The sequence below is a fragment of the Mandrillus leucophaeus genome, unplaced genomic scaffold (genome assembly GCF_000951045.1).
Source record: "Mandrillus leucophaeus isolate KB7577 unplaced genomic scaffold, Mleu.le_1.0 Scaffold208, whole genome shotgun sequence".
NCBI lineage: Eukaryota > Metazoa > Chordata > Mammalia > Primates > Cercopithecidae > Mandrillus > Mandrillus leucophaeus.
The window spans coordinates 3385421-3396799 of NW_012102121.1; the positions used below are offsets into that span (position 1 = coordinate 3385421).

General features: G+C 52.4%; 2 protein-coding genes across 3 annotated transcripts in view; one reads left to right on the top strand and one right to left on the bottom strand.

Annotated features, from left to right (window-relative positions):
* TESK1 (testis-specific kinase 1) lies at positions 1-4315 on the top strand. Of its 2 annotated transcripts, XM_011980119.1 has the most exons (10): positions 7-120; positions 266-387; positions 519-567; positions 1121-1267; positions 1611-1693; positions 1866-1956; positions 2212-2295; positions 2444-2533; positions 2678-2792; positions 3144-4315. In XM_011980119.1, the coding sequence occupies exons 2-10, from the start codon at positions 293-295 to the stop codon at positions 4022-4024; spliced, it is 1635 nt and encodes a 544-aa protein (XP_011835509.1). In that variant the 5' UTR covers positions 7-120; positions 266-292; the 3' UTR covers positions 4025-4315. The 2 variants fall into 2 exon arrangements, with proteins under 2 accessions (XP_011835510.1, XP_011835509.1); XM_011980120.1 differs by lacking the exon at positions 1611-1693 and having other exon boundaries at positions 1-120.
* The window catches only part of CD72 (CD72 molecule), a 16497-nt gene continuing 9352 nt past the window's right edge, over positions 4235-11379 (bottom strand). Inside the window, exons 4-9 of the mRNA XM_011980118.1 lie at positions 10852-10941; positions 10195-10530; positions 7115-7260; positions 6068-6183; positions 4887-5041; positions 4235-4594 (exon numbers count right to left, since the gene is read on the bottom strand). Coding sequence (XP_011835508.1) covers positions 4909-5041; positions 6068-6183; positions 7115-7260; positions 10195-10530; positions 10852-10941 — 821 coding nt within the window. The 3' untranslated portion in view covers positions 4235-4594; positions 4887-4908. The remainder of the gene's footprint in view (positions 4595-4886; positions 5042-6067; positions 6184-7114; positions 7261-10194; positions 10531-10851; positions 10942-11379) is intronic.

Consider the following 11379-nt stretch of genomic DNA (forward strand, 5'->3'; position numbering starts at 1 on the left):
GGCCGCGGCCGCCCCTCCTCCTACCGGGCTCTCCGCAGCGCCGTGTCTAGCCTGGCCCGTGTGGACGATTTTCACTGCGCGGAGAAGATCGGGGCCGGCTTCTTCTCTGAGGTCTACAAGGTAGGACCGGCCGAGAGGGCAGAGGGGCGGGACCGAGCCTTCAACCAGAGGCTGAAACTAGGGGGCCGGGAGTGCGGGGAAGAGGGTCCAGACTCGGGCGACCCTCCCGACCTGCCCGACCCTCGCCGGCCGCCCCCGCCCCCAGGTTCGGCACCGACAGTCAGGGCAAGTCATGGTGCTGAAGATGAACAAGCTCCCCAGTAACCGGGGCAACACACTACGAGAAGTGCAACTGATGAACCGGCTCAGGCACCCCAACATCCTAAGGTGAGCGGCCCCAGTCTCTGGGCAGCTTGCTGGGCGGGAGAGAAAAGGAAAGATCCCGCGGGAAAAGTGGAACTGAGGAGGAGCTGAGGCCCTTAACAGCCTACCCTTCTATCTTCCCCCTTCTCTTGCAGGTTCATGGGGGTCTGTGTGCACCAGGGACAGCTGCATGCTCTTACAGAGGTGAGGATAGACCAGGAAGGAGGGATTCCCACCCCCCCTTCACCCCCAAGGATAAAGGCAGTGAACAGGCCTGGTGGATCTACGGAGGACTAGTGAGAGGCAACAGGATCTCCTCCCAGGGGAGGCTTTCCTGAACTTCCCTTTAGGCAAACCACATATAAAAGGCCTCAGCTGGTCTTATTCTCTGTATCCCCTAGAATAGTGCTGTCCAATAGAATTTTCTTTAGTGATGGAAATGTTCTCTATCTGTGCTGTCCTATACAGTAGCCACTAGCCACATGTGGTTAAATTTAAATTATGTTAATTGTTTAGATTTTTTTTGTGGGTCAACTTGATTAAATTTAAAAATTTTTAAATTATTTAAGTTGTTGCACATGGCTAATGGCTACTGAGTTGAACAGGGCAACCCTAGAACATGGATGGAGGGTCCTGCAGCACAATCTTACCCCTCTGACCTCTGTGATCCTCCGGGGTGTCCCCTAGCTTATAAGTGGGGGACCTAGAATACAGACTGAAGTCTGACATCCATTCCCATTCTCCTCCTATGCACCAGTATATGAATGGGGGGACCTTGGAACAGCTGCTCAGCTCCCCTGAACCCCTATCCTGGCCTGTCAGGCTCCGCCTGGCCCTGGACATTGCCCGAGGCCTGCGGTACCTGCACTCCAAAGGTGTATTTCACCGGGACCTTACATCCAAGGTAGGCTAGTGGGGTGGGTGGAGGCATGAAAGAGGGTTTGAGACTATTAGGTTGTAACTGTCCTGTGGACGTTGGAATGTGGATAACAGATATATTAGGATGTTGGAGTGGCGAGGCATTGGAGAATATTGGGGGACCAGGGTGAGGGGAGTGCTCGGAGGGACTGAATAGCACCCTGTGTTTGGAGTGTTGGGTGATGTTGCAATATTGAAGTGCCTTGAAAAACTGGGAGAGCAGAGAGGGTTGGGATTATGCTGGAGTGACAGGGCTTTGGGTTATACATTGGGAGGCCAGAGGGCAGAAGGTGATGAGTGCTTGGGGATACTATGTGTGTGTGTGTCAGAACTGTCTAGTCCGACGGGAAGATCGAGGCTTCACCGCTGTCGTGGGTGACTTCGGGCTGGCTGAAAAGATTCCTGTGTATAGGTAAGGTGAATGTCCCTGTTCCCCCCAAATCTCCCAGAGTGCCCCTATCTGATGTCCCCAGAGCCCCAGCGATGTTTCCCTTGGGGAGAGAAGGGAGTTCACCTCATCCCCTTTTCCCTGGGGGAGATGCCTCAGTAGGATGTTTCTGACCACCCTGCCCCTGCCCCTGCAGGGAGGGGGCAAGAAAGGAGCCATTGGCTGTGGTGGGCTCCCCATACTGGATGGCTCCAGAGGTGTTACGGGGTGAGCTGTATGATGAGAAGGTGAGACATCAACCCTTCAGATCCCCAAGGCCTTCTGAGACCCTTGAGGTATTCTCATAAAGCCCCATCCATCCCCAAAACAACCCTACCAGATCTTCAGGAGTCCCCAAGATCCCTTTGCCCCTCACAGGCACCCTTCCAACACATGAAAACTGTCAAGATCCCCCACCCTCAACCAAATTCAGCTATATTCTGTCAAAATTCTGAAATGAAAACTGTTAATTCTTCCACGACACTATTATCTCTGACCCCCAGGCTGATGTCTTTGCCTTCGGAATTGTCCTCTGTGAGCTCATCGCCCGAGTACCTGCAGACCCTGACTACCTACCACGCACTGAGGTGAATGTCTCCAGGTTTGCAAAGGAAGAACTCCAGACTAGCCGGCTCATAACCAAGGAGGATTCCCTAGAGGTTGAGGTTCTGACTGGGGAGCAGAAGGAGAACCCAAGAAAAGCTGACTTGGAGGTCCCTCCTTCTGTCCCCACAGGACTTTGGCCTGGATGTGCCTGCCTTCCGAACTCTGGTGGGGGATGACTGTCCACTGCCTTTTCTGCTTCTGGCCATCCACTGCTGCAGCGTAAGATCCTCACAGCCCTTCCGCCCCACCCTGCCCCCATCTATAAGCTGCCATGGCTGCCCTATGGGACCCAGGTGATGGGAGGAAACTCAGAGACCCTGTTTCAGAGCACTGAGTGAAGCCATTCCCGTCTCTACCCATCAGCTGGAACCCAGCACCCGTGCCCCCTTCACCGAAATTACCCAGCACCTGGAATGGATCCTGGAGCAGCTGCCTGAGCCAGCCCCACTCACCAGGACTCCCCTGACACACAATCAGGGTAAGTGAGCATGACTTTGACCCAGCTTAAGTCCTTTGGCCTTTCTCATCCTTAAAACTCAGAGATGACATGGAGGAGGCTAAATATATTTATTAGTTGAAAAGGCTGGCGGTCGGGCTGGGGTAGGGTGGGAGGACATCTCAAAGAAGACAGTTTCCTAATGCTAAAGCTTGAGGGAGGGGAGGGGAACAAGTAAAAGGGGCCTGGAGATGACATCGCCCCTTTCCAAAGCACCAGGTGGGACTCCCTTTTTCAAGCTCTAGTCCCACCAGCCTCCTGGAGAATAGTAAGGCCCTCAAGGAGCTGTGATCAAATGCTGAGGACAGTGATTCCAGACTTCTCTGTCTACAGGCTCTGTTCCAAGAGGGGGTCCCTCTGCTACGCTTCCTAGGCCAGACCCCCGGCTTTCCCGAAGCCGGTCAGACCTCTTCCTGCCCCCATCACCAGAATCAACCCCAAACTGGGGGGACAATCTGACTCGAGTCAACCCCTTCTCACTACGGGAAGACCTCAGGGGTGGCAAGATCAAGCTTTTGGACACACCCAGCAAGCCAGTCCTGCCTCTTGTGCCACCATCGCCATTCCCCTCCACTCAGCTGCCCTTGGTGACCACCCCGGAGATGCTGGTCCAGCCTGGAACACCTGCCCGCCGCTGCCGCTCACTACCTTCATCCCCTGAGCTCCCCCGCCGTATGGAGACAGCACTTCCAGGTCCTGGCCCTCCCACCGTGGGCCCCTCGGCTGAAGAGAAGATGGAGTGTGAGGGCAGCAGCCCTGAGCCGGAACCTCCAGGACCAGCGCCCCAGCTGCCTCTGGCCGTGGCCACAGACAACTTCATCAGCACCTGTTCCTCGGCCGCCCAACCCTGGTCCCCTAGATCAGGACCTGTCCTCAATAACAATCCCCCAGCTGTGGTGGTGAACTCCCCACAAGGCTGGGCTGGGGAGCCCTGGAACCGGGCCCAGCATAGCCTGCCCCGGGCGGCAGCCCTGGAGCGGACAGAACCCTCGCCACCCCCTTCAGCTCCCCGGGAGCCTGATGAGGGGCTGCCCTGTCCTGGCTGCTGCCTCGGCCCCTTCAGCTTTGGCTTCCTGTCCATGTGCCCCCGCCCCACACCAGCTGTTGCCCGCTACCGCAACCTGAACTGTGAGGCGGGCAGTCTCCTCTGCCACCGAGGGCACCATGCCAAGCCACCCACACCCAGCCTGCAACTGCCCGGGGCACGCTCTTAGCAGTGGAGCCTGTGGTCTCAGGCCTCCAACTTTGGCCTTCAGGACACCCTGTAAGAACAGAGCACACTTGCTGGACAGTGCCAGTTCCAGATGGGCTGACCGGCTCTTCTCCCTGTGTAGGGGAGCCCCAGCATGGACTCGAGGGACAGAGCACTTCCAGTTCAATCCCCGGCTCGTGTTCCCATGGGGATCACTGAACCAGACACAGCATTGCTGACACATGAGACTAACACGTGCAATTATTTAAAAAGATTTCAATAAAACTGCCTGGCTGGCTCCGGGCTGCCCCTATCCACTCAACCCGTGCGCCCTCCTCCCCCGCCCCATTCTACCATGGGAAGTTCTTGCGGGGAGGCCAAAGTCCCTTCTAGAGGTGGCTTCACCCTTTTCCCAAGAACAGTCCAGTTTCAGGAAGAGGGAGCAGGCAGCAGGCTGGCTGGAAGTGTCAGGTGTGGATCAGCTGGTGGCTGGACACTGCCCAGAATGAGGGAACACAGGGAGGATATGGTCTGAGGACCCGCAGGCCTCAGGTTAGGAAGGAGGGGCACAGTTTCTTGTTGGCATGAGTGTCTGGAAGAGTAAAGTATCTGTGAGCTCCATGGTTGACTTAACTGAACCCTCATCCCGCTCACCCCATCTCCCCCTCAGTTCTCGACAGCCACATCACCAGCCTCCCTTAAGTTCTAGGCCTTACCTGTCCCTCTGCCTGCCCAGCCCATCCTAACATAAGCAGACCAAGCAACTGGAGGCTGTGGAGGAACTTTCATCCCAGGTACAAGTTTTCCCTCGGGCCCCTGGGTCCGTGCTCTGAGTCCTTCTGCCCCTGGACTCCCCATGCCTTGGCCCCATCCTTCACTCTTACCAGTTCAGTGTAAAGGGCTGTCCTAATCGGGAAATCTGAAAGTTGTCATCTCACAGATGAAGGGAAGAGAACGTTCACATGCCTCTGTCTCCGTTGTCCAATACCATGACCAAGTTTTTTGTACCTTGGTACATTTTGAACTTTGAACATAAACCCTAAAAAGTAATAAGGTAGAGCTGGGATATGCTCTGGACCCCTCCTATCCCACCCTCCCTTCTCTCCCCTTTCCCTGCGTAAAACCTAAGTCCTAACTCGCTTTGCCTGCCTAAGGCCACATCTGGGCATGGTTCAGGACAGATGTCTGGAGTTCAACTAAAACAGGCTTTAGAACCAGCAGAGGGAAAAATCACTCCAGGTCATAAAGATGGGAAGGCCAGGCCGGGCGCAGTGGCTCATGCCTGTAATCCCAGCACTTGTGGGAGGCCAAGGCAGGCGGGTTACGAGGTCAGGAGATCGAGACCATCCTGGCTAACACGGTGAAACCCCATCTCTACTAAAAGTAAAAAAAATTAGCCGGGCGTGGGGAGGCTGAGGCAGGAGAATGGTGTGAACCCAGGAGGCGGAGCTTGCAGTGAGCCGAGATTGCACAACTGCACTCCAGCCTGGGCGACAGAGTGAGACTCTGTCTCAAAAAAAAAAAAAAGATGGGAAGGCCAATTAGGGAACATAAGGAGGCTGCCACCCTGTTTCAGGGTCCCTAGGGTTGATCCTCAATGGTACCCCACTGCTCCCTTGATCACAGTGAAGTGGAGCTTCGATGGTACCCCCACTGCTCCCTTGCTTACTTCACTGAGGCAGCTCTAGTGCCTCGAGTGGCTGCTACTGAGAAAGTACAACCTCAGTTTGGGTGGCCTTGTCAAAGGATGGAGAAATGCTGCTGTCATCAGCTGTGGAGCCTTAACTAAATCCGTAATGTCTCCCCCTAAAAGCTAGCATAGGTCCCAACCTAGTAGTTACTGAAACAAAAAAGCATGTGCCAGGGACTTCTAGGTGGAAATAGAATGGAGAATAAGATTGCCTTAAGAAGTTATTAATCAAATAGAGAAAACAGACAAATACGCAATTACAGTGTTGATTTATGGGAGAGTTCTGAGGGAAGCAGGTGGGGAGGAAATCTGATTACCATGTCTTTATGGAGGGGATTATGAAGTTGAAAATACCCAGAGTCCGAACAAACTTACCTAGTGTGTTGTGTATCATCAGTAAACTTCTCATCCTTGTTAGAGCTGAGGCCAGTCCAGTATGAATTCCCTGAACCACCATTTGGCAACAGCCAATTTAAGACGTAGTAAGAACGCTAAGGGGAGATTCAGAGAGACCAGAGATATGTGGGGAGTGATGAGAAATACAGAAGAAAATGTATGCCCTAGGGAGGCCTCAGCTTCGGCAAGGGGGCTGTATATATGACAGCTCTTTGGTAACTGGTCCCTGAATCCACCAAGTGCCACCCTGCAGATGCAGGCTCAGTGCTCAATTTGCCTTCCAGCTGAGTAAGAATCTCTGCCAGCCTTTGGAGGGGAGTCATTGTGTGTGCTGTTCTGGCCCCAAGGAACTAATCCCTACAATCCAGCCCACCAGGTGTGGGACCTCTCTGCCTGAGAGGCCACAAGAGTCAGGGAACCTGTCAAGCAGCCCAGGGAGCTGACTAGCAAGCTGAGATGAGATACAGATTAAAGTAGAGGCCAGGTGCAGTGGCTCACACCTGTAATCCCAGCACTTTGGGAGGCTGAGGCAGGTGAATCACCTGAGGTCAGGAATTAGAGACCAGCCTGACCAATATGGTGAAACCCCGTCTCTATTAAAAATACAAAAATTAGCTGGGTGTGGTGGTGTGTGACTGTAGTCCCAGCTACTCGGGAAACTGAGACAGGAGAATTGCTTGAACCTAGGAGGCAGAGGTTGCAGTGAGCTGAGATTACGGAATTGCACTCCAGCCTGGGTGACAGAGTGAGACTCTGTCTCAAAAAAAAAAAAATGTAGATATGGTTCCTAAGTTTCTACTCTCATGCCAACTCTAATCATTTAGTAGGGGCTGCCTGGACCACTGTGCTGAGAAGATGCAGAGGTTGTTTCCAAGCTCAGAGGTCAAGAGTATTGTGATTCTCAGTTTCTTCCACGGAAAAGGAATGGCCACCCCAGCCATGTATGCACTGCCATTCCTGACTTGATGACATATGTCCCTTTACCAAATAGTACCCACCACAGTCTGTGAGTAAGGATATGCTTACTGATTGTTGATAAATTTCACTGAATGTGGCCAGCTTGGAAGACAGAGTTTCACAATGTTTTTGGCTCTCCTGCCAAGTTTTCGAAGTAGGTGAGATGTAAAAGCAGCTTTTCTGATGCATTGTCCATCCCATCGGACAGCAGGTGTCTAAAAAGCAGAAAGAGTGTGATAGCAGCAACAGTTGGGATGAAAGTAACTACTCAGCAATCTTTTGCTAACAATATTCTCCTAGGGCTAATCTCAGCACCTTCATGGACTTCTATGATCTTTGCAATCTTTCTTTCTTTTGCATCCCCTGGAAACACCGTACCTGTTCTTACTTAGTAAAAAGACTTTAACATTCAACAACATTACTTCTTAGCAATCTAGGAGGTTTGTCTTAATAGGGCTAATTTTATTACCCCAATTTCTGAACAATTGCAGTCCACCCTGACACTTTACCTAACATCTCTTGGGCCCATCTCCTCCACTCCCTAAAGCACCCCCCACTGCACATCCAAGACTTCCACTCCTCCAGCACTGGCCCCCTCCTTCCCTCTCCAATTTCCTACAAGCCAAAAATGTTGGGTCCTGTTTTGCAGAAACTGAGCTCTCTCCATTTCCCTCAAAATTTCTCTTCTCTGTTCTTCTTTTCCTGACTATCCATAAGAAATAAATATCCCTCTTTCTTCAACATCCTACATCCCAATCTGCACTTCTGATCCCCAGACCACCTCTCTCCATTGCTTTGTTCCATCAGTCCTACCTTCATCATTCAAAAATCATTCGCTCCCCACTAGCTCCCTCTGTTCTCTCTACATGATCTCATGTCCCCACCCTGCTACTCCCTTGAGTTACTGTCCTATGGCAACTTAAAGGAATAAAAAGAAATCCCTGCTGGGCACAATGGCTCACATCTATAATCCCAGCACTTTGGAAGGCCAAGGCGGGATGGATCACCTGAGGTCAGGAGTTCAAGAGCAGCCTGGTCAACATGGTGAAACCCTACCTCTACTAAAAATACCAAAAAATACCCAGGCACTATGGTGCACACCTATAATTCCAGCTACTCGGGAGGCTGAGGCAAAAGGATCACTTGAACCCAGGAGGCAGAGGTTGCAGTGAGCCGAGATCACACCACTGCACTCCAGCCTGGGAGTGCACTTCAGTCTCACAGAGTGAGACTCCACCTCAAAAAAAAAAAAAAAAAAAAAGAACAGAACAGAAAAGAAAAGAAATCCGTATGGCCAAATGGAAGAAAGTGAGGGGATAAGTGGAACACTGAAAGGTAGGCAGGGGTGTTGGAAGCTATGTTAAGGATTTTTTATTTTTATATTATGAGAAAGAGAAAGTCAGTGTAGGATTTTACACAGAGGAATTTTGTTCACTAGCTATATCCCAAGTGCCTGGGCACAGTGCTAGAACATATTATCTGTTATGTATTCCATAACTGTTTATGTAATCAATTAACTGGAATGCTCTAGATTGGGATGACATGATCAGATTTTTGTAAAGAATTACCCTGGCTCCAATATGAAGAATGGACTGCGGGGAGAGGAGTGAGTAGGAAAAACATTTAGAAAGTTGTTGCAGCTATCCTTGCAAAAGATGAGGATGGGGAAAATCCAAATGGATTTATAGACTTGGTGATGGGAAGTGGAGGGAATTCCTCTCAGAGTGGAAGGTGAGGGCATGTGCTGAAAGTGAGGGAGAAGGAGTTATTATGGAGAGCAAGCTAACCACTGCAGAGGTTGCCAGGCAGTGCTGAGAGACTACAGTCTCAGTGGCACTGAGCAAAATGATTCCACAATTTGTCACACCTTGGTGCTGACTGTGGGCAGTTGGGTTCATCCAGAGTTGAAATTTTGCCCATCAGGTGCACTAGAAGGATAACGGAACAAAGAAGCAAGTGAGCCATGTGCGGTGGCTCACGATTGTAATCTCAGCACTTTGGGAGGCTGAGACAGGAGGATCGCTTGAGCCCAGGAGTTCGATACCAGCCAGGGAAACATAGTGAGACCTTGTCTCTATTTAAAAAAAAAAAAAAAAAAGTGAGTAGTAAAAGTGATGGGCTCCAAACCCATGATAGGTAGGGAGAGAAGTGTGGACAGGAGACAGCTGATGGGAAGGGAGAAAAAGGGGAGTCAGCAGATTGGAGGCCTCAATGAGATCAAAAAAGTTTGGAGAAAACCTGGAGGAGTGGTGGGCAGCTGTGATCAGAGTGGAAGTCTGAAACCATCCTTTTGCCAGAAGAGCAGTTTGGGATGTAGAGGTCTAAGGTGCTGCTAAGAGAATGGGCAGCCCTGGCATGGAACTGATGATCACAGAGGTTCAGGTTAAGGAAATGAGGGCAAGGGGCGTCTGCACATAATCTTGCTGTCTTATGCCTGGGGAGATCGACCAGATGACCCCAAGCTAGACAGAGCCTAAAGCTGATCATAGCCCAAAAACACCCCAGTCCCCTTGGGCCTGGCACCTTGCCTAGACCCTCAGCCTGTTTTGACACAGCCTTGCCTCTTTTATGTGTCCCTTTCCCCATCTCCACCTACTGGCTGGGGTCCTGCTTTCAAAATGAATGGACACCCCATCCTAGTTCCCTACACCACAACTCCAGGCTCCACCTCACTGTGAGTGCTGAGAGCCTCACTGCCTTGCCCCACCACCAGGTTGCACTCCATGTCAGTCAGTTAGTCTTACCCTTTGGGGAGATCTCAGCTATAATGAAAATTAATGAAAATTGAGGACCCTGTCTTTAGAAAGATGTGCAAACTGCCAAGTTCACATCCAAATTTGGGGGCGTTCCAGATCTTTGTCACTGATATCAACAAGAAGAAACCTTGGACAGTGTGATTTGGACTGCTGGCTGCCATCCTCCTGTACCCCACAGGATGAGCCTTGGAGCTCGGTGGGTCCCCCTAAATCCAGTATGCAGCTTGGTCCTTCTCTCTGTTGGCCAAAGCTGGACAGCTCATGTCAGCCACCACTCTGGTTCACTGCCCCTTTCCTGAACACCTCACAGGCCCCTGGGTGATAGACCCCTTCCACTAGTATCTCCTTGCTCCAATCCATCCCTCCCTTCTCTCCTCTCCCCAGAGCGGACACCTGATGAGCGGCATGTGAAGAAGGGCTTCAGTCTGTTCTCCATGTTGCTCAGCTTCTGCTCCAAGGCCCTCCTCTGTTGCTCCTCACTTTGCAAGGTCTCCTTCGTCTTCTCGCTGTCTGTCTGGCAGGCCTGTAGCTGCCCTTCGGCCGCCTGATGAGCCCTCTGTTCCACCTCTAGTGCTTCCTGACTCTGCGCCAGCTCTCTCCTGGACCCCTGCAGATCCTCTGCGCTCTGTCCCAGCTGCCTTATCTTCAGGTGGAGCTGCTGCCTCAGGCTGCTGTTAGTGGCTTCCAGAACCCTATTCATCTGCTGGAGCTGCTGAGACACCTGCAGATCTGTTTGGCCACAGAGATTTGGTGGATGTCTTCTCCAGCCCTGCCCTAGTGCCCTGAGACTACAGCATCAGCCCTTTTTCTCCTTCTTGCAACTTTTTGCATCACAGGCTGAAATACAAGATTTGACTGCCTAAAGTGTAAGGAGGTACTGGATTAGGTGAGGACAATTCAGGAAGACAACAGCCCTGGCAGGAAACCAAACCCAAAGCTAAGGATGTGGTGGTAGTGACTATGAGCCCTGCTGAGGAAGGTCAGCTTTGCGGGGAAAGTCAGGACGAAAGTCGTTCCGTGTAAGTGGGAAGTGGGGACAGCCTTACTCACAGCGCACTCCCAGGCAGATGACGGCTACTCCTAACAGCAGGCAGGTGAGCAGCAGGCCGAGCAGGAAGTATCGCAGGCAGGCTGTGCGGCCTTAGGGGGACAGTGGGATGGATGCGGGCAGTCAGCCCCCGGAAAGAATGTAGAGACGAGGGGACAGGTCCGCGGGGGAGACCCCTGGGGAAGGCATCCCTAAGAGGAGGGAGGTGCAGAGCTGAGGGGGCAACCATGGTGGTTTCTGTTGGGTAGCGGGGTGTTTCGCAGGTAGGGGAGAGGGTGTTCCAGAATCAGAGCTGGTAAGGACTCAGGGGCATAACCTGGGAGAAGGGGAAGGAAATATCAGACCGAGAGAGGGAGAGAGGAGAAGCGGGGCAGGAAGGCGAATTGGGACCATCCGCAGGGGGGCGGTGCACGTCGGATTCAGACGCACCCGATGTAGGTGAATGGGGCAGGGCAGCCGGGGCGGTCGGAAGGGCTGCGCCCGGACTCATCCTGGGAAGAGCTGCACCCCGCGGGGCCCAGCGCCATCCG